The sequence below is a fragment of the Peromyscus maniculatus genome, chromosome 6 (assembly GCF_049852395.1).
Source record: "Peromyscus maniculatus bairdii isolate BWxNUB_F1_BW_parent chromosome 6, HU_Pman_BW_mat_3.1, whole genome shotgun sequence".
NCBI lineage: Eukaryota > Metazoa > Chordata > Mammalia > Rodentia > Cricetidae > Peromyscus > Peromyscus maniculatus.
Window position 1 is genome coordinate 125,314,596 of NC_134857.1, and position 18,758 is coordinate 125,333,353.

An 18,758-nucleotide genomic window follows, 5' to 3' on the forward strand; every position below is an offset into this window, starting at 1 on the left:
TAGGGAAACCTTTCCCAGAGCAAGGACTATAACACTTTGCTAGGGAAACCTTCCCTACTGGAACAGAGCTTTAACACTTCTATTGAGATACCTTTCCCTTCAGAGCTATGGGTGTTCCTTGGTTTCCAATTACCAGGATACCTTTCCCTTCAGAGCTGTAACACTTACAAAAGTATTACTAATGAGATAATTTACATTACTTTCGCATTAAGTTGTGTATTTTATGCTGAGAGCTTGTATTATTTCAGATAATTCTATTTTATGTGCTCAGTAGTCCTGAAAGAGCTGTCATGGTGAAAAGTATAATTATAATGACTTTACCAAATGGTTCTCAAATCTGAACAGTACCATTTTGCCTCAAAGTTAAAAAGACCATACGACCTTTAAGCATCCTGGGGACCTTTGAACAGTAGCACTAGCATCCATCTGTCTGTCTCCTGATGAGGATGCAGTGCAACCAGCAGCCGCCAGCTACCGTGTCTTCTCCGACAGGATGAACTTTAACTATATACCCTCAAACTGTGGACCAAAATGAACTCTTTCTGAAGCTGCTTCTGTCAGGGATTTTTCACAGCATCAAGAAGAGTAACTGATAGACAGAACCCTGACTAACTCCATGACTGTATTAGTCAGGGTTCTCTAAAGGGAGAGAAGTGAAAGATTTATTACACTGGCTTACAGAATATAGTGAGGTAATACAACAATGGCTATTGATTGTCTTAATCACTGTTCTATTACTGTGAAGCGATGCCATGACAACTCTGATAAAGAAATCATTTAACTGGAGCCAGCTTACAGTTCAGAGGTTAGTCCATTATCACCATGGTGGGAGCATGGCAGTGTGCAGGCAGACATGGGGCTGGAGAAGGAGCTGAGAGTTCTACACCCAGATTCACAGGCAACAGAAAGGGAGAGAGCCACTAGGCCTGACTTGGGCTTCTGAAACCCCAAAACCCACTCGCAATGACACACTTCCTCCAACAAGGCCACATCTACTCCAACAAGACCACACCTCTTAATCGTCTTTGAAATAGTGCGACTCCCTGCTGACCGAGCATTCAAATATATGAGCCTACAGGGCCGTTATTACTCAAACCCCCACAACCACCTAATGACAGAAAGGCCTAGAATCTGGTAATCTGTTCATTCCGTGAGGCTGGGTGTCTGTGTTTTCAATCTGGTGCTGGAGTCCTGGAGAATTCCCAGAGAGCTATTGATCTTCAGTCTATAATGGAATCTTGAAGAAGTTGGTTCAAATACCAATGATAGAATGACTCAGCCGTAGCATAGACGAACTGGATATTGAGAGTGAAGGCAAGTAGGCAAAAAGCCAAATTTCCTCCTTCCATGGCCTTTAGGTGGACTGCCAAGATTTAGGGTGGGACTTCCTGCTTCAAATAATCTGATTAAGAAAATCCCTCTCAGGAGTGTCCACCAGCTTGGTTTTTTGTTTGTTTGTTTTGGACTTCTTTGCCTTTATTTTAAGTATATGAATGTTTGTTTGCTTGTGTGTATAATCAACACACACACATATACATACACACACACATGCATATATACATACACATGTGAGCAAACACTGAAGTATCCTCTGAGGATGGATACCAGGCAAGCACAGTGTGTGTGTGTGTGTGTGTGTGTGTGTGTGTGTGTGTGTGTGTGTGTGTGTGTGTGCCTGGTATCCCCAGAGGTCAGAAGAGGGCACTGAGTCCCCTTATATTGAAGTTTTGGGTGTTGTAAGCCATTTGATGTGGGTGCTGGGAACCAAACCCAGGACTTCTAGATGAGTAGCAAATGCTCTTAACCACTGAGCTATCTTTGTAGCCCCCAGCCTGGGTTTTAGTTGATCTGAGATGTAATCAAGTTGATTAACCAAACAACCAAAATTAACCAAAACGATGGCAAAAACAAACTTAAATAGTTCATGACCACTAACCCAAGAGATAGAAAACTGTAGAAGACACAGGAAGGGATTCTACACATATAAGAGGAAGATACACCTCACAAACCACAAGAGCTCAGGAAAAACTAAATATCAAGAAAAACAACAGATGAACAATAGAGACCTGAGGAAAAAAACATATTCAACTCAGTGAACCAATGAGCTCCTAAGATGAGTAAGAGAACAAGAAAAAGCAGTATTTAAGCAAACCAAGATAACAACCAACAAATTTAGAGGAATCAGTAAATACCGATCAATGAGAAGCCTGACTATTAATGATTGCAACGCATTAGGCATGGTGAATGACTGTTACTCCAGCCTGAAATTCGAAACAAGAGAATGAGAATATTGCCATAAGGTCAAGAGGTCAAGGCCAACCTGGCTAAGACCCAAAAAAAAATCCACCTCTCCAATTAAAAGATGCAGATTACTATATCCAAACAAGACCCAACTCTGTGTTGTCTATAAGATACATCTCCTTGGCAAAGTGAAAAAGTGAAAAGATGGAGAAGTGCGTATCGAGCAAGGAGATGTAAGATACAAGCAGCAAAGGCCATTCTTATATGACAAGTAGAATGCCAATCAGTGTCCCAGAAGAGATAAAGGTCACTACATATTAACAACAAACAAATACAGCAAGACAGAATGATAGTAAATATTTCTTCACCAAATGTTGGCATGCCCAATTTCATAAACAAAACACTACTGGACATAAAAAGATAGTTACTAATACAATACAATATATGACTTCAGCATACCACTCTAACTAACTAATATATAGATTATGCAAGCAAAATATCTATAGAGAAACTTCAGAGTTAAACTGCACCACAGATAAAACAGACTTGATAGAGCACTATAAAGTATCATATCCAGCAGTTACTACAAAATGTACTATCTTCTCAGTAACCCAAGGAACTTCCCCTAAAACAGATTTTGTCCTGGCCATAAAGCAGGTCATTAACTTACTGGCCATTAACAAATACCAAAACATAAAAAAATAAAAATAATTTCTTTGATAGTATCAGACCATGATAGAATAAAACTGAATATCAATAACAAAAGAAGCTAAATAAACATACAGAGATTTAAACAATATATTCTTGAGCTCACCACTGACCCTAGACCTGTTTCCTACTCCCAGTAACACATTTTTTTCTAACAAGACCACACCTACTCCAACAAGGCCATACCTCCTAATCTTTCCCTAAACATTCCACCAACTAGGAACGAGGCATTCAAATATCTGAGCCTGTGGGGCTATACCTTTGTTTTAAATTTTATTTTATAATTTAATTTAATTTTACTTATCAGCCACGGATTCCCTTATTCTCCCTGCCCCCCCACCCCCCTTTCTCCCCAGCCCACCCCCCATTCCCATCTCCTCCATGGCAAAGACTCCCCTGAGGATTGAGTTCAACTTGGTAGATTCAGTCCAGGCACCATCCATCGTAGGCGCATTCTGCTAAGCTTGGTGGTGGCCTGAGTTCACCCCCATGTGGTAGAAGGAGAGAACCCGACACAGATTTTCCTTTGATCTTCACATGTGCGCTGTGGCTCTCTCTCATATGTACACACACACACACACACACACACATACACACACACACACACACACACACACACACACACATACACATAAATAATGTTTAAAATAATCGGTAAAATAAGAGCTCAAAAAGCAAACACCAAAACCAAAAAAAAAGTACATTCCACAAAAGGCAAATGACCTGAACAGTTCTCAGAGAAGCACAAACGTTCAGTGCATTAGCAGCAGAATGGCTCATTAGGTAAAGGCTCTTGCCATGCAACCCTGCCAATCTGAATTCAGTCCCCAGAACCACAAGCAGGCAGGAGAGAAGAGATTCTCCAGTGTTGCCCTCTGTCATCCACATGTTCACTATAACATGTAAGTGCTCACATACATATATCATATACACATACAATAATAATAAGTAAAAATTTAAATGACAAAAAATGTGAAAAAATACTTGATATCCTTAGCCGTCAGAAGATTTCAAATCAGAGTACATTAAGCTTCCATCTTTCCCCAGTCAGAACAGCTGCTGTCAGTAAATCACACACGCGCTGATGAGGCTATAGAGAAAAAAGGAACACTTATCTACTGTTGGTATGGATGTAAATTAGTGTGCCACCATGGAAACCAGTACAGGGGTTCCTTAGAAAACTAAAAGCTGCCGTCTTCTCCAGCGGTAGTACCCCCTACCTGAAGGAATCTAAGTCAGCACACGACACAGAAACCTGCCCATTTCTGCGGGGGTGTGGTGACACAGGCAAGTCTCTGAGGTCGAGGCCAGCCTGGTACACAGAGCAGGTTACAGGACAGCTAGAGCTACACAGAGAAAGCCTGTCTTAAAAAATCAAAATAAATAAACACATGTAAAAAGTCCATCATGGTGACCCACGCCTTTAATCCCTATGCTCCAGAGGCAGAGGCAGGCAGATCTCTGTGAGTTCAAGGCCAGCCAGGTCTACAGAGCAAGTTCTAGGACAGCAACAGTCCAGGGAGTTCCAGTTCTAGGACTGCACAGAGATACCCTGTTTCAAAAAGGAGAGGAGGGGGGAGGAGGAAAAGGAGGAGGAGGAGGAAAAAAAGGAGGAGGAGGGGGAAGAAAAGAAGAAAAAGAAAGAAAAACAGAAAAAAAGAAAGAAAGGCCAGGCAGTGGTAGCACATACCTTTAATCCCAGCACTCAGGAGGCAGAGGCAGGTGGATCTCTGTGAGTTCAAGGCCAGCCTGGTCTACAGAGCAAGATCCAGGACAGGCACCAAAGCTACAGAGAAGCCCTGTCTCGAAAAACCAAAAAAAAAAAAAAAAGAAAGAAAGAAAGAAAGAAAGAAAGAAAGAAAGAAAGAAAGAAAGAAAGGAAGGAAGGAAGGAAGGAAGGAAGGAAGGAAGGAAGGAAGGAAGAAAGGAAGAAAGGAAGAAAGGAAGAAAGGAAGAAAGAGAAAAGAAAAGAAGGAAAAAAAGAAGAAACCTGCTCATTTATGTTGATGAAACATGATTCACAACAGCCTAGATATGGCATCAGCCTAGGTATCCATCAGTAGATTAACAAATAAAGAAAATGTGGCATATACATACACACACTATTATTCTGCCATTAACTAGAACAAAACTATGTTATTTGTAGGACTAAGGATGAAACTTCTGTGAGTACTCACGGGCTCACCAAGATGAACTTCGGTGGAATCCTCACTTCGGACTGTCGTTGGTCCCTCCCTGGGGTGAACACACATCTGTTCACTTCTTCCCCAGCAATATCGTCACACAGCAGCAGGTCCCAGTCCTTTATGGTGGTTGGCAGTGTGTCAGTTTACTGCAGCAACATGACAGCATGGTAGCACAAACTGGACGGCTTAAGCAAAGACCATTTTTATTTTCTCGAAGTTCAAGTAGCTATGGAAGTCCAAGGCCAAGGATTCAGAAGTTTCTTTGTTAGGCTACCTGGGTTGGCAAACAGATGACCTATTCTCACCCCATTCCAGTACTCATTCTCTATGCGCATTCACCCCACTTGTATGCAAATTTCTTATTAAATAATGCACCAGTCAGATTGGCTTAGGGCCCACTATAATTGCTTCGTCTTAACCCGTATGCATTTGAAGGCCTCACTCCAAAATATAGTCAAAATTGTGAGGTATTAGGGAGTAAGGGTTTCAGCATATGGATTTGAGGGGATATTATTAGCCTGTAACAGCCAGTGTTTCAGCTGCTGGTAGTAGTAGATGATTCGCAGGCACGGTTTCATGTAATCCTTGCAGAAGTGCATCTCTCCCCTCTCCTGGTCCCCTTCCTCTTCTTCCTTCTCCCTGTCTGTTTTGTTTTTCAAACAGGGTCTCACTATGTAGCACTGGTTGACCCAGAACTTACTATGTAGACTGGGCCGGCCTTTAAATTACAGGGATCCTCCTGCCTCTAGCTCCTAAATGCTGGGGTTAAAGGCGTTTTCTTTCTTTGGTTGGTTGGTTTTTAGTTTTTGAGACAGGGTTTCTCTGTGTAATCCTGGCTGGGCTCAAACTCAAGAGATCCCTGTGCCTCTGCCTCCCATGTGCTGGAATTAAAGGTGTGCACCACCACCCACACATAAAGGCGTTTTCTTACCTTGGTCCCTAGCATATAGGTTGAGAAACAGTTTAGAGTCCACAGCAGTGGTGCACGCCTTTAATCCCAGCACTCGGGAGGCAGAGCCAGCCGGATCTCTGTGAGTTCGAGGCCAGCCTGGTCTAGAGAGCGAGCTCCAGGGCAGGCACCAAAACTACACAGAAAAACCCTGTCTCGAAAAATAAAGAAAAAAAAAAAAAAAAAGAAAAGAAAAGCAACCAACCAACCAAACAACAACAACAAAAACAGTTTAGAGCAATGGTTTTCGACCTGCCGGTCGCGATCCCTTTGGCAAGCCTCTATCTCCAAAAACATTTACATTACGACGAATAACAGTAGCAAAATTACAGTTATGCAGTAGCAACGTAAACAATTCCATGGTTGGGTGGGGGGCTCACAGCAACATGAACTGTAGTAAAGGTTGCAGGACTAGGTAGGTTGAGAGCCACCAGTTTAGACGGTCTAAATTTTAGAGGAACATGGGAGGCTGTCCTCCATTATTAGATCTAATTCTCAGGACGGACTAAAGCTGGTCATCTGATTTCGAGACTGTCATTTCAGTACCCAGGACACCAATTCTGAAGCCTGGGCGTGGTCTCTCATGACCCTCAGAGATGCGGCTGCAAAAAAAAAAAAAAAAAAAAAAAAAAAACCGCAGCCGTAAAGAACTCCACGAGTCGTGAAGAGTCGTGGCGCCGAAGAGTTGCTTTACGGCTCACCCCGCTCCTAGCGGGCGTGCAGAGCTTGCGGGCTCGGCTTGGCACACGTGTGGCGCTGTCGGTGACTCCTTTGGTAATCCCTCTTGGTAGCGCGGCAGTGGAGGACGGAGTGGCAGCTCCAGCCGAGGCTCGCGAGCCCATGGAGCTTGCAGCTGAGGAGGAAGGGACTCCGGGAGGAGGTCCCCGGAGGGTGGCGGAGGGGGCGCGGCCGAGGCCCGAGGCTGGTGGGGACGGAGCCTGGGACTTAGGTGGGCGCCCCGAGGCTGGCGATGGAGAGGAGAGGAACGGACTGACAGGAGCTCCGACCACAGAGGATGTGCAGGAGATAAAGATGGACTTAGCGGTGGTGAAGCAGGAAGTGGTGGACTGGTCGGATATAGACGGTGGCCTGTCGGACGGCTACTGGGTAAAGCCGGAGGTGGAGGGCGGGCCTGAGGTGAAGGATGAGAAAGTAGGCGTGGTGGAGGTGAAGCAGGAGGCGGATGGTAGCCTGGTGGTGAAACAAGAGCCGGTGGATGAGCCGGAAGTAAAGGTGGAGACCGTGAAGGTGAAGGAGGAGGTGATGGACTGGGAAGGAGTGAAGGAGGAGGACCTGGACGTCAAACAGGAGTTGTTTGTTGGTCAGAACGTAAAGGAGGAGCAGGTGATGGATGGAGTGCACGTCAAGGAAGAGGCCTGCCTCAAGAGAGAAGTGATGGATGACAGGAAGGTGAAGGAAGAGCCTCAGATGAATCCCCGAGTGGGCTGCAAGAGGAAACTGGCCATGTCAAGGTAGGGCAGGGAGAAACCCCAGATGGGAGATAGAACATTGAGTGGAGGAAGCCACCGTAGCAGCAGAAAGTGGAGTAAACTAAACCAGGCATGAAGTGGGGGCCTGAAGTCTGAATGGTGGTGTTGAGTCGGGCTTGGAAAGGGTACTGTAAGACCACAAATTCAGGAACACTGTGTGAAGTGGCAGTGTCCAACATGGTCAAGTTAGGGAGTGAAAATTCTGGGGATCAGAGACCTTTGTGGAACCAAATCTTGTTAGCTGTGAAGCTGTTGTGTAGAGCCTCTGTCTGCTAGAGAAAATGGGAATTGGGGGACAGCTAATAAAAGCCAACAATGAAAAAGTGGGTGGAGTTAATAGACAGTTTCAACTTCCTCTTGAATTTTTTCATGGCTCCTATGAATGTTTATTTCTTGATGTAGTTTCTTTCCTGTGCTCATATGATAGCACAGAGGATCAAATTGTGATCAGATTATGTCTCAAACAGCTTGAGCTGAGCGACCTGTGCTTTGGTTGAGAACAGAAGATGAGTAATACCATCTCCGGGTTATTTTGGTGTCCATTCTAAATTAGATGTGGACTTTCTGAAAGGGCACACATTACTATTAGACTAGGCTGTGCCTCATCCTATCTTTTGCTGGTGCATATGCTTTTAAAATATCCAAATGTAGCTTCTAGACACACACAAAAGCTCCATGAATTACAAATTTAAAAAATTACCAATTCATGTTATTCTCTAATTACAGTAGAAAAAGAAGTCAAAAAGAGATGTTTTTTCTTTTTTTTTTATGGAGCTGAGGACAGAACCCAGGGTCTTGTGCTTGCTAGGCAAGCACTCTATCCCTGAGATATATATATATATCGATAGATAGATAGATAGATAGATAGATAGATAGATAGATAGATAGATAGAGATAGAGATATATAGAGTGATATATATATATATATAGTTTTCTTGAATTGCATTTCATTGTAAATGTCATTTGCAAACATTTTCCTAATTTTCAGTGACAGCTATCGAGTATTTTATCAACGTTGCTAACCTGCTTTATTTGCTTTGACTACCTGCCTGTAAACTGTGAATATCCTTGAGTCAGTATTCAGAGACTGTAAGTGGACTTCATTTTTGAGTATTAAGTCACAGGTGAACTTTTACAGGTGTCAGACTTGTGGGACAGAAGAAGCCAAGTACAGATGTCCACGCTGCCTTCGATATTCCTGCAGGTAAATATGTAACTTTCTGCCTTATTCCCTTCCTGCCTGCACTTACTTCAGATAGAAAACTGCTTCCTGTTTGTTTCTGCAGTTTGCCCTGTGTAAAGAAACACAAAGCAGAACTGCCTTGTAATGGAGTCCGAGATAAAACTGCTTACGTCTCACTACAGCACTTTACTGAGATGAATCTCCTAAGTGGTGAGTCGTTTGTGCACAACACATAAATGCTTTCTGGCCGCCTGGCATGTGTCACTTGTTAATTTCTCCTTCTGAAATTCCAAGACTATCGATTTTTGGAAGACGTGGCAAGAACAGCAGACCAAGTTTCAAGAGACACTTTTTTGAAAAGACCAAAGCGCAAAAAATATGTAAGTATTTCTTCTGATCTTTTCAAGTTAAAATGTCTTTCAGTCGGTTTATTCACTTCTCAGCTATATCAAGTGGCCACCCTGATCTGAGACTGTCCTGCTTATTCAAGATAGATCCAAAGTAGGAGTTAGTTAAGTGGAAGAGTCCGGATATGTAGAACAACAGATATAATTTCTTATAGATTTAAGTGCGTGTAGAAAATTAGGATGAGTCAAAAGAGTAAAGAAAACAGTGCTGTGTGAGGGGCATGAACTGTTCAGGGTATGATTGTCAACACAGTGATGATGACCAGTGTCTCTGATTGGGGACAGTCAGGCAGTGATCTTAATGGTGTGAAAGAGATAGTTGGAGACGTTTGGCAGGAAACTTTTCTGGGTAGAAACATAGGCAAAAGTGGCACAAGCCTGTGACCCGGCACTTGGAGGAAGACATAGCTAGACTTTGACTCAAAAAAGATGCATGTTGGGAACTGGTGTGTATGTTTGGAGGACTACAAGGGGCAGGATAACTGAAGAATAATGAGTGGGGAGGAATGCTAAACAGGGGCTAGGGAGGCCTGCAAGAGTTCCCAAGCATGGCCAGGCGGCTGTGGCACACGCCTTTAATCCCAGCACTGAAGGCAGAGCCAGGCAGATCTCTGTGAGTTCGAGGCCAGCCTGGGCTACAGAGTGAAATCCAGGACAGGCACCAAAACTACACAGAGAAACCTTGTTTCGAAAAACCAAAAAAAAACAAAAAACAAAACAAAAAAAAGAGTTCCCAAGCTTTCTAAGCAAACAGGAGACCAAGGGAGGCTGGGTGTGGTGGAGCCTTTAATGCAGCACTCAGGAAACCAAGAGGTGGGTGAGGCTTTGAGTTCTAGGCTACTCAGTGGTATGTGAGACCTTTTTATGTTTGTTTGTTTCAAGACAGGGTTTCTACTGTTCCAGGCTGCCCTGGAACTCTCTCCCTATAGACCAGGCTGGCCTCAAACTCACAGAGATCCGCCTGCCTCTGCCTCCTGAGTGCTGGGATTAAAGGCGTGTGCCACCACTGCCCAGCTGAGACCTTTTCTCAAAAAAGAAAAAAAGTCTGGTGATGGTGGTATTCACCTTTAATCCCAGCACTCGGAAGGCAGAGGTAGGCAAATTTCTGAGTCCAGCAAAGTCTACAGAGAAAGGACAGGCAGGGATACACAGAGAAACCCTGTCTCAACAACAACAACAACAAACAAGTAAATAAATAAATAAAAACAAGGGAGGGGTTGAGCAGTTTTTTTCTTTAAAGGAGCTCTCTTGAGCCTGGAGAGGTGGCTCAGCAGTTAATGAACATGATCTTGCAGAGGGCTGGACTACACAGAGCTGTACAATCCCCTGTGACTCCTGCTCCAGAGGCTCCAGTGCCCTCTTCTGGTCTCCAAAAGCACCAGGCACACACATGATGCACATACATGCATGCACACAAACACTCATGCACATAAAATAAAATAAAATACTTTTTGAGAAAAAAAAAAAAAAAGGTCACTTTGGCTGCTTGGTTGGGGTCAAGGAACCACAGTGGATGACTGAAGCATGAAGTATAGTTTCGGGGGTGTATGCCCTATGAGAGATGGTGGTGGCTTCTTGTGTATGCTTTTAGAAATAATTGGAAAGTAATGTGATTCCAGTTTTGACAAAAAGTTAACAGGACCCTGTGTCATAGTCTTGCTTCCCTTAAATACTAGAATAATTAAAGATTACACACATAAGATATTTGGTACCTGAGAAATTCATTAATACTGTGATTGAATCAGAGACCATTTTAGTGTAGAAGTGAGGATTTTCAGTACCTTTCACACACCTATATTATTGGTACCAAGATGATAATACACATGTAGAAAGTTACCATGTGGCATTACTTACTACTACTCAGGTTAAATTAAACATCACTAAGTTCTATTTTTATTGTAAAATACAGCATATGTTAAAGAATCATAAAATGGAAATATAGTGTTATGATTCATGATGTAGTGAGAATCTGTGTAATTGCCACTGGGCCTGGGACAAGGATGTTCCTGCCTCACTGGTGTTCCTTGTCACCTTCTGGTGTGCTGCGCTGTCCCAGTCTCCTTTCCAGAGTTGTCTTGGAACCATACCTTTGCTCACTCTGTTGTTCAGGGATGAGGTTTCATAACAACCACAAACGTTTTGAAAAACGCCTACTATTGGGAATATTTTAGGTTTTGAATTATGGTCTGTAATTCAAATTCTAGGGTTTATACTTAAACGTGGAATTGTTTTGTTGCACTGTGTTCCTGTCCTTAATTTGACTGGATATTAATAAAACTTGCTCTGTAGTGATTATTACCAGTTTTCTTTCTTCTTTTGGGGTGAGGGATTCACGACATGGTTCCTGGCTGTTTTGAAACTCACTCTGTAGACCAGGCTGGCCTAGAACTCAAGAGATCCGCCTGCCTCTGCCTGGACCTCCTGAGTGCTGGGATTAAAAATGTATGCCACTACTATCCGGCATATTATTACCAATTTTCATTCTGACCAATTATGTCTAAATTTGGTCCAGCTTTTAAGTTTTTTTTTTAAGTCTGATTGCTTTAGGATTGTATTGGGTTTTAATTTTACAATTCACCTACTCCTTTTGAGAAGAAACATCTTTTTATTGGACATTCAGATTTCCTCTTTGTAAGTGTGCGCTTAAGCCTTTTGTTCATCTTGTTCAGCTTTCTGTTCCCTTTGTCTGTGTGTCAGTGTGGGCAGACGCATGGCGTGGCACATGTGTGGAGGTCACAGGCCGGCCTCTGGAACTGGCCCTCTTCTTTACTTCTTCTCCTGGCTCCTGGCTCTCCATAGGACACTGGGATAGCTGACTTTGCTACCACACCAAGCTTTGTGCGACTTCTCTGATTTCAAACAGTTCTTCATACTTGGGCAGTAAACTTGACCCACCGAGGCATCATCAGCCTCGGTCTTTGTCTTAATAGTTTGTGAGAATTCTTGGTGATTTTTTAGATACTGGTCAATACTTGATGGGATGTTATAAACTATTTTGTTTGTTTGTATCTTTTCACACTTGGTGAACAAATGTCTTAATTTTAGTGTACGCCTTATCTTTTGCTTATTTCCTTTACAGGTCGTAGTTGTATATGTTTATAAGGAAATTCTTCCCTGTACGTGGTCAGCAGCACCTGCCATTCGGGTGGCCTGCTTTGAACCTAACATTTTATACCTTGAAGTTACAGAGATAATTATTTTTCTGAAACTTTATAGTATTTCATTTCACATTTTTGTATTTTCCTAAAATTGTTAGTGTCATTGGAAGCGGAAATGCCGTTGAATTTTCCATTTAGATAATCCCCCTTTGTAGCACCATTTCCTGGAAAGTCCATCTTTTCCTAGTTTTCCCAGGGTCACATTTATCATAAATCAAGGCACCATATGTGCTTAGATCAGTTTCTAGTCTGTCTGCTCCATCCTGTCGGTCCATTTGTCTGTCTTGCATCACTGCTAGACTCATTTATTGTAGACTGTTTCACTCAGCACGTGGCCTGTTTGCCTGAAGAAATGTCATTCCATACTGAGCACCCACACCCTTTTTCCTTTTCGTGCTATTACTCCCTACATGACCTCTTAATTGTTGTCTACATAATGTTGGACATAAGAGATCATTTAACACAGACTGAAATGTACAATATCATGTGCAAGTATTATACCATTTATGTAAGGGACTTGAACATCTGCAGAGCCTGGTGTCTGTCCATCACTGGTTCTGTGGCATAAGAGTATGCTCTCTTGAGGTCAGGTTTATTGAGTGTGTTATTTAAATCATTTCTAGCCTTCCTCACGGTATTCCTAGGGAGCAAAAGCAAAGGGACTTTTTGATCCTTGTCTCCATTAGTTTTTGCTTGGTTACTTTAAAGCTAACATACTGCATGCATCAAAGTATTTCTTCCTTAACATTATGAGCTTACCATCTCTGCTTCTAAGCCAGGGATTCTCAGCCTGTGGGTCATGACCCCTCTGCAACCATATGGAAGCACAGATATTTGCATTACGATTCATAACATTAGCAAAACCACAGTTATGGCATAGCAGCAAAGACAGTTTTATGGTTGGGGGTCACCACAACATGAGGAACTGTGTTAAATGGTTGCAACAGCACTTGGAAGGTTGAGAACCACTGCTCAAGCTCTTTGTCTGCTTTTCCCAATATTAAAAACTATATCAGGGCTTTGCATGGTGTTTGTGTGGTGTGTTTTTCTTTTCCACTTTCCTATCTTATGCTTTGGTAAGTCTTTTGTGTCACAGCTCTGTTCTGTCTTGAGCAAGTATGATAATTTGGGTTTTTTTGCCAGCTCAAATGCTTTTAAGGCAGTTTTAAAATATATTTATTTTTATATATGCATTTCTCTCATTGCCTGGCTGTTTCCCATGGAAGAGTTCATCTTTATAACTACTACTATTATTAAAACCAAAGTCTGCTGACTTACAAAATTACATGTTTTGTTTTGTTTTGCTTTTTGTTTTTTTGTCATTTTCTTACTTAGCTGGTGATTGCTAACCCTTGCCCATGGACTTAAGACTTGCAACTTTGCATTACAAGTTTTAGATTCATATCCATTTAACCAGAAAACTTTTTTGTCCTTCCTTTGAGTGATCTTTTTTCTTCCTTAGCTCAATAGAAGGCTCAGTTGAGATATTTCCTTTGAGACTCTAGAGTTACCTCCTTGAGCTTAATAACCAGCTCTCAGGTGGAGTAACATATGTTAGAAGCAGGTGTTTTTATGTCCCATTTTGTACCCTCTTGGTATAGTTTTATTTGATTATACATTGTAAGGCATTCTGAAATTAACTTATGTTTGGCTTTGTTGCTAGCTGTTCTTTATGAAAAATCGTGCCCGAAAGCAAGGTATTTTCTTGAGGCTTCTACCCAATGGATTCAGCAAGAGGAAAGAGAACTCAACAGTTTTTGATCATAGGTAGGTTTCTTACTTTTACTATATAGCTATTCTAATTTGATGGGGAACAACCTCTAGGATTTGGTTTACTTTAGAACATTGTTAACGCAAGTGTGATCTGGAAACTTACTGGATCAAGATAAACTGATATTTGCAAGTCCTCCAACTAGTCAAGATTTAGGAATGTGATGTGTTGTCTTGCTGTCCTCTGAGAATCTTCTCAACTGTTAATATGCATAACAAATCAGTAGATGTATTTGTGATTTAATCTCAGTAGGTTGGAATTTGATGGCATATATTTCTGATAGTGCCCCATAATTCTTATGGCTGGGTTGGAATTTGATACCATGCATTTCTAATAGTGACCAACAGGACTCCTTCCTGGCTGAGAACTGTGCTTTGAGTAATAGTGTTGTGAAGTTTTCTCTAAGACCTAGAGCATCATGGGAGTATTTGGGGGGCTTAAATTCAAATCTAGAAAGGATGATAAAAGCTAGGTAAGTTCCTTTGGTTAAATCAGTTCCTCTTCTTCTCACCACTTTGTACATTGATGTAAAGTCAAAAACCCTGAGGGGCTTACTTCCCTTTAGCTTGTAGCCAGATCCTGAAGTGGTCTCAGCTCTGACTCAAGCGATTTCCCATCTGAGCTTCCCAAGTAGCTGGGACTGCAGGCACATTGCTGTGTATACCCTCAGCCTCTTCTTTATGATCTGATGGGCAGGGAGCTAGGTAGGCTGTAGTGTCCCTTTCCAGTTTCCTATTCCACATGTTAAAAAATTAGAATCATCAGAATCATCATGCTTTATTCTGAGAAAACTTCCACCATTTCAAAAGATGTTATGTAATTACAAAATGACATTATTCATTTAATTTGTGCTTTAAGACATAATATTAGTGAGATTGATTCTTCTTGTTCATGATTGGTTTCCAAAGCAAAGTAATTACTTACTGTTACCAAATGTGAGATTTGTATACGTTGAAACACTGAGAATTGGGCATACTTTGGTGAACTTTAGAGTAACCAGTTTGCGCCTTTACATAAGATGTGTACAGTGTTGTGAAGGAGTCATTTAGGACTATCATCCCAGATTAGTTCTTATGGATCCAAGTGTAGCATTTTGTCTCTGGATAAGGAATGTGGAGAAGATTGTTTGATCTGTCACTGGGTTTAGTAACTTCATTTTAATTACGGACCACTCCAAGATGGCAAACTGAGTACTTCTGCCCTAATGTTTTGCTCGTGATATTCCAGAGATGTGAGGCTGGTCTTGTATTTGTAGTGTTTTGTCTCCAGTAGTTATAATACAGTTTGAGTGAAGTTATTGATCTATACTGAGGACATTTAAATATGTTGAATTTGCATTACAAACATTCTGTATTACTTTATACCTTATAGTTTATGTATATAACCATAGGAGAAATATGTTCCTGATTTCTGTTTTTCCTTGGAACTAAAATAATCTGGCTTCAAATCTCATTGCAACTAGCTCTACAACCCACATCTTTCCGTCTGTGCAGCATTTTCCTCATGAGGGAAAGGGGAGTAGGTTTAATGTGTTTACATGACTAGTATTTATGTTCACTCAAAAAAAAAAAATCCTTGCCGAGTGACCGTGGCGCATGCCTTTAATCCGAGCACTCGGGAGGCAGAGCCAGGCAGATGTCTGTGAGTTTGAGGCCAGCCTGGTCTACAGAGTGAGTTCTACGACAGGCAACAAAACTATACAGAGAAACCTTCTCTCAAAAAACAAAAACAAAAAAAATCCTTTTAGGGTCTTTTTTTTTTTTTTTCTTTTTAGATTTCCTTAGTGGGGGCCTGTAAAAATGTGAGCCAGGCATGGTGGCATGTCATCACCCCAGCACCCAGGAGACTGAAATAGGGTGACCATAAGTCCCAGGCCCCACAGGGCAGCATAGCAAGGCCCTGTCTGAGAAAAAAACTTACAATGTACTTTCCAGGCTTGTCTGAGAATAGTTTAGTTTCTTTTCGTTTTATTTATCTATTTTTCCCTTGAGGCGGGATCTTAGCCAGCCCAAGCTGCCTCAGACTCACTGTGTCGTTGACTTCTGATCTCCTGTTTCTTTCTCTGGAGACTGGGATTGCAGATGTGTGCTGCTAGTGCACCGCTTTCTAGGAGAGTCCTGCTGTCACCTAGTTTCTGCCACCTCCCTTGGGATCAGCTGCTGCCTCCTGCCAGGATAACTGCCTCAGCTCTAAGGTTTACATTAGTTTTGCCCACTGAATTTTCCCCAGTATAATTTAATTGCTCAATCACTGTCTTAGTTTTGTTTCCATTGCTGTGTTAAACACCATAACCAAAAGCAACCTGGAGCAAAAAGGGGTTATGTCACATTTCAACATAACAGTCCATCAGCAAAGGAAGTCGGGGCAAGAACTGGAGGCAGGACCTGAAGCGGAGAACACTTACTAGCTTGCTCCTCATGACTTGTGCCTCCTTATGCCCCCTAAGACCATCTGCCCAGGGATGATACCACCCATATAAGGAATAGACACTCCCACATCAATCATTAATCAAGAACGAACTTCAGAGACGTGCCTACAGGTCAATCTTATGGAGGCATTTTCTCAATAAGATTTCCTCTTCCCAGATTTGTCTAGGTTTGTGTCAAGTTGACAAAACCAACCAGCACCATCACATCTACCCATTTTTTCACCCATCGTTTTTGGACATTTCAAAGTTAATGCAGGCATCATTATGCTGGCCTCTGCATGTTTCAGCATTATTAGCTGGATCTCAGGAGCCATTTCATTCTTCCTTTTGATGCGGTAGTTACGTACTGTGAAATGTATAGATCTTAATTATCTATGTGGTGATGTTGGGGCAGGAGGATTAGTCATTAGTCCATGACCTCACCCATACCATGCAGGTGCTGTGCCACTGAGCTGCATTCTCGGCTCTATAACGTAATCCCTGTGACTGCATGAAACATGACTATCATACCAGAAATTTCTTTCTACACGCCTATCTCTTTCTCCCCACTCCCCAAACTGAGGTAAGTTTTCCTTGTTTTCCTCTTTTGCTGGTGAGTAAAATTTTCTAGTTACCTGTCCACTGTTCTTGGGATCTCACTTAGAGGTCTTCAGCTTATTGGACCAACCTTGCCTCATGTCACAAAGAGGGCCTCTTGGTTATTCTAACTTGTTATGGGGTCCTAGTGAGAGACTTTTCAGGTTGTCTCCTCTGCTTTATTGCCCTAAATATTTAAGCAGTACAAAGGTAAGGGCAAGTGGTAAGAAAGAAGTGATAGAGGAAGCATGTAAGTACCTGTTAACCAAGCAGTTTTTCTAGAAAGAAGGTAGTTACCACACTATCCAAATTAAATGTACTGATATACTGATTGCCCAAAGTATTAAGTGACTAAAGATAGATAGATGGAAAGCCATGCTCATTGCAGACTACCACTGTGTAAAAATTAATTTTTTTTAAATGGTTCAAATTTGTAGATTTCTCTTCAGGAGATGCAGCCTATGATCTGAATACATTACTGCACTTCATTTCTGAGGGCTTTTCACGGTGATGGAATCACCATCATTCAGTGAACTTTCAAACAGTAGCTAGACTAAAAATTTAAAACTTGTATGCATATATGCCATACAGTAGCTACCCACTCTCTCTCCTCCATCTATAGGGGTTGTATTCCAAGCCTTCCAGCAGATTCCTAATAGTGTGAGTAATCCCAGGCCTTGTTTTGTTTTGTTTGGTTTTGGTTTTGGTTTTTCAAGACAGAATTTCTCTGTGTAGCTTTGAGCCTTTCCTGGAACTCACTCTGTAGCCCAGGTTGGCCTTGAACTCACAGAGATCCGCTGCCTTTGCCTCCCGAGTGCTGGGATTAAAGGCGTGCGCCGCCACCGCCCAGCTCATCCCAGACCTTGTATGTATAGTTTGTTTCTATACATACATACCTGTGCTCTCATTCAGTGTATAAATTAGATACATCAGTAATAGAACAGTTATGGCAGTATACACCAGTGAAAGCTATGTGAATGGGGTGTCTCTCGGAGCATCTTTCTGTTCTGTTCTCATCATGGTTGTGGTGGCATGAGATGATAGAGTGCCCATGTGATGATCAACAGTGAGGCCCAATAGCTTCCTAGTGCACTATATCACTGTCAATCAGCATATGACACTCTTCACTGATGCTGACTCCTTCAATCTTAACTAAAGACAGGTGCTGAAGTTATCCCTTAAGTTTAAGGTATACTAGCAAAGTCGGCACAATTTGTTCTTACCCTGGACCTCAGGAACTCAGCAGATGACTTTTTACTTTGCCCACCGACCCCTTAAATTGAAGGCTTTCGGTGCTTTATTTAAAGAAAGCATTTTATACTCTTGTTGTTATATTCACGTTGCTAGCATCACTACTCTTCCGCTTTGAAGACATTGTTAAATAAAATAAGCATTAAGTTAATAGCCACACTGTAACAGTAGTGACTAAGATAGCAACTCCTGGTGCACAGGCAGGTAGCATACACAGTTTGAATGTGGCAGACAAGGGATCATGTACATCCTCTAATGGGACAGAGAGCAAATTTCATCTTACTGCTCAGAGCTGTGCAGTTTGAAACTTAGGAACTGTTTATTTGGGGAATTTTCCACTTGACTATTCAGCTCACAGCTGTGGGTAATGAAACCACAAAAGTGAAGCCACTGGCAAGAAGGGACTGGAG

The 18,758-nt window shown here is 42.0% G+C and overlaps 1 protein-coding gene across 3 annotated transcripts in view; it reads left to right on the forward strand.

Moving 5' to 3' along the window:
* Window positions 1–6,736: 6,736 nt before the first annotated feature.
* Znhit6 (zinc finger HIT-type containing 6) overlaps window positions 6,737–18,758 on the forward strand; it is a 46,061-nt gene continuing 34,039 nt past the window's right edge. Inside the window, exons 1-6 of one of the 3 annotated variants that reach the window (XM_042280060.2) lie at window positions 6,737–6,858; window positions 7,411–7,556; window positions 8,713–8,778; window positions 8,861–8,967; window positions 9,052–9,137; window positions 13,986–14,089. In XM_042280060.2, coding sequence (XP_042135994.1) covers window positions 7,432–7,556; window positions 8,713–8,778; window positions 8,861–8,967; window positions 9,052–9,137; window positions 13,986–14,089 — 488 coding nt within the window. In that variant the 5' untranslated portion in view covers window positions 6,737–6,858; window positions 7,411–7,431. The other 2 variants (XM_076575111.1, XM_006984742.4) reach the window with 2 other exon arrangements.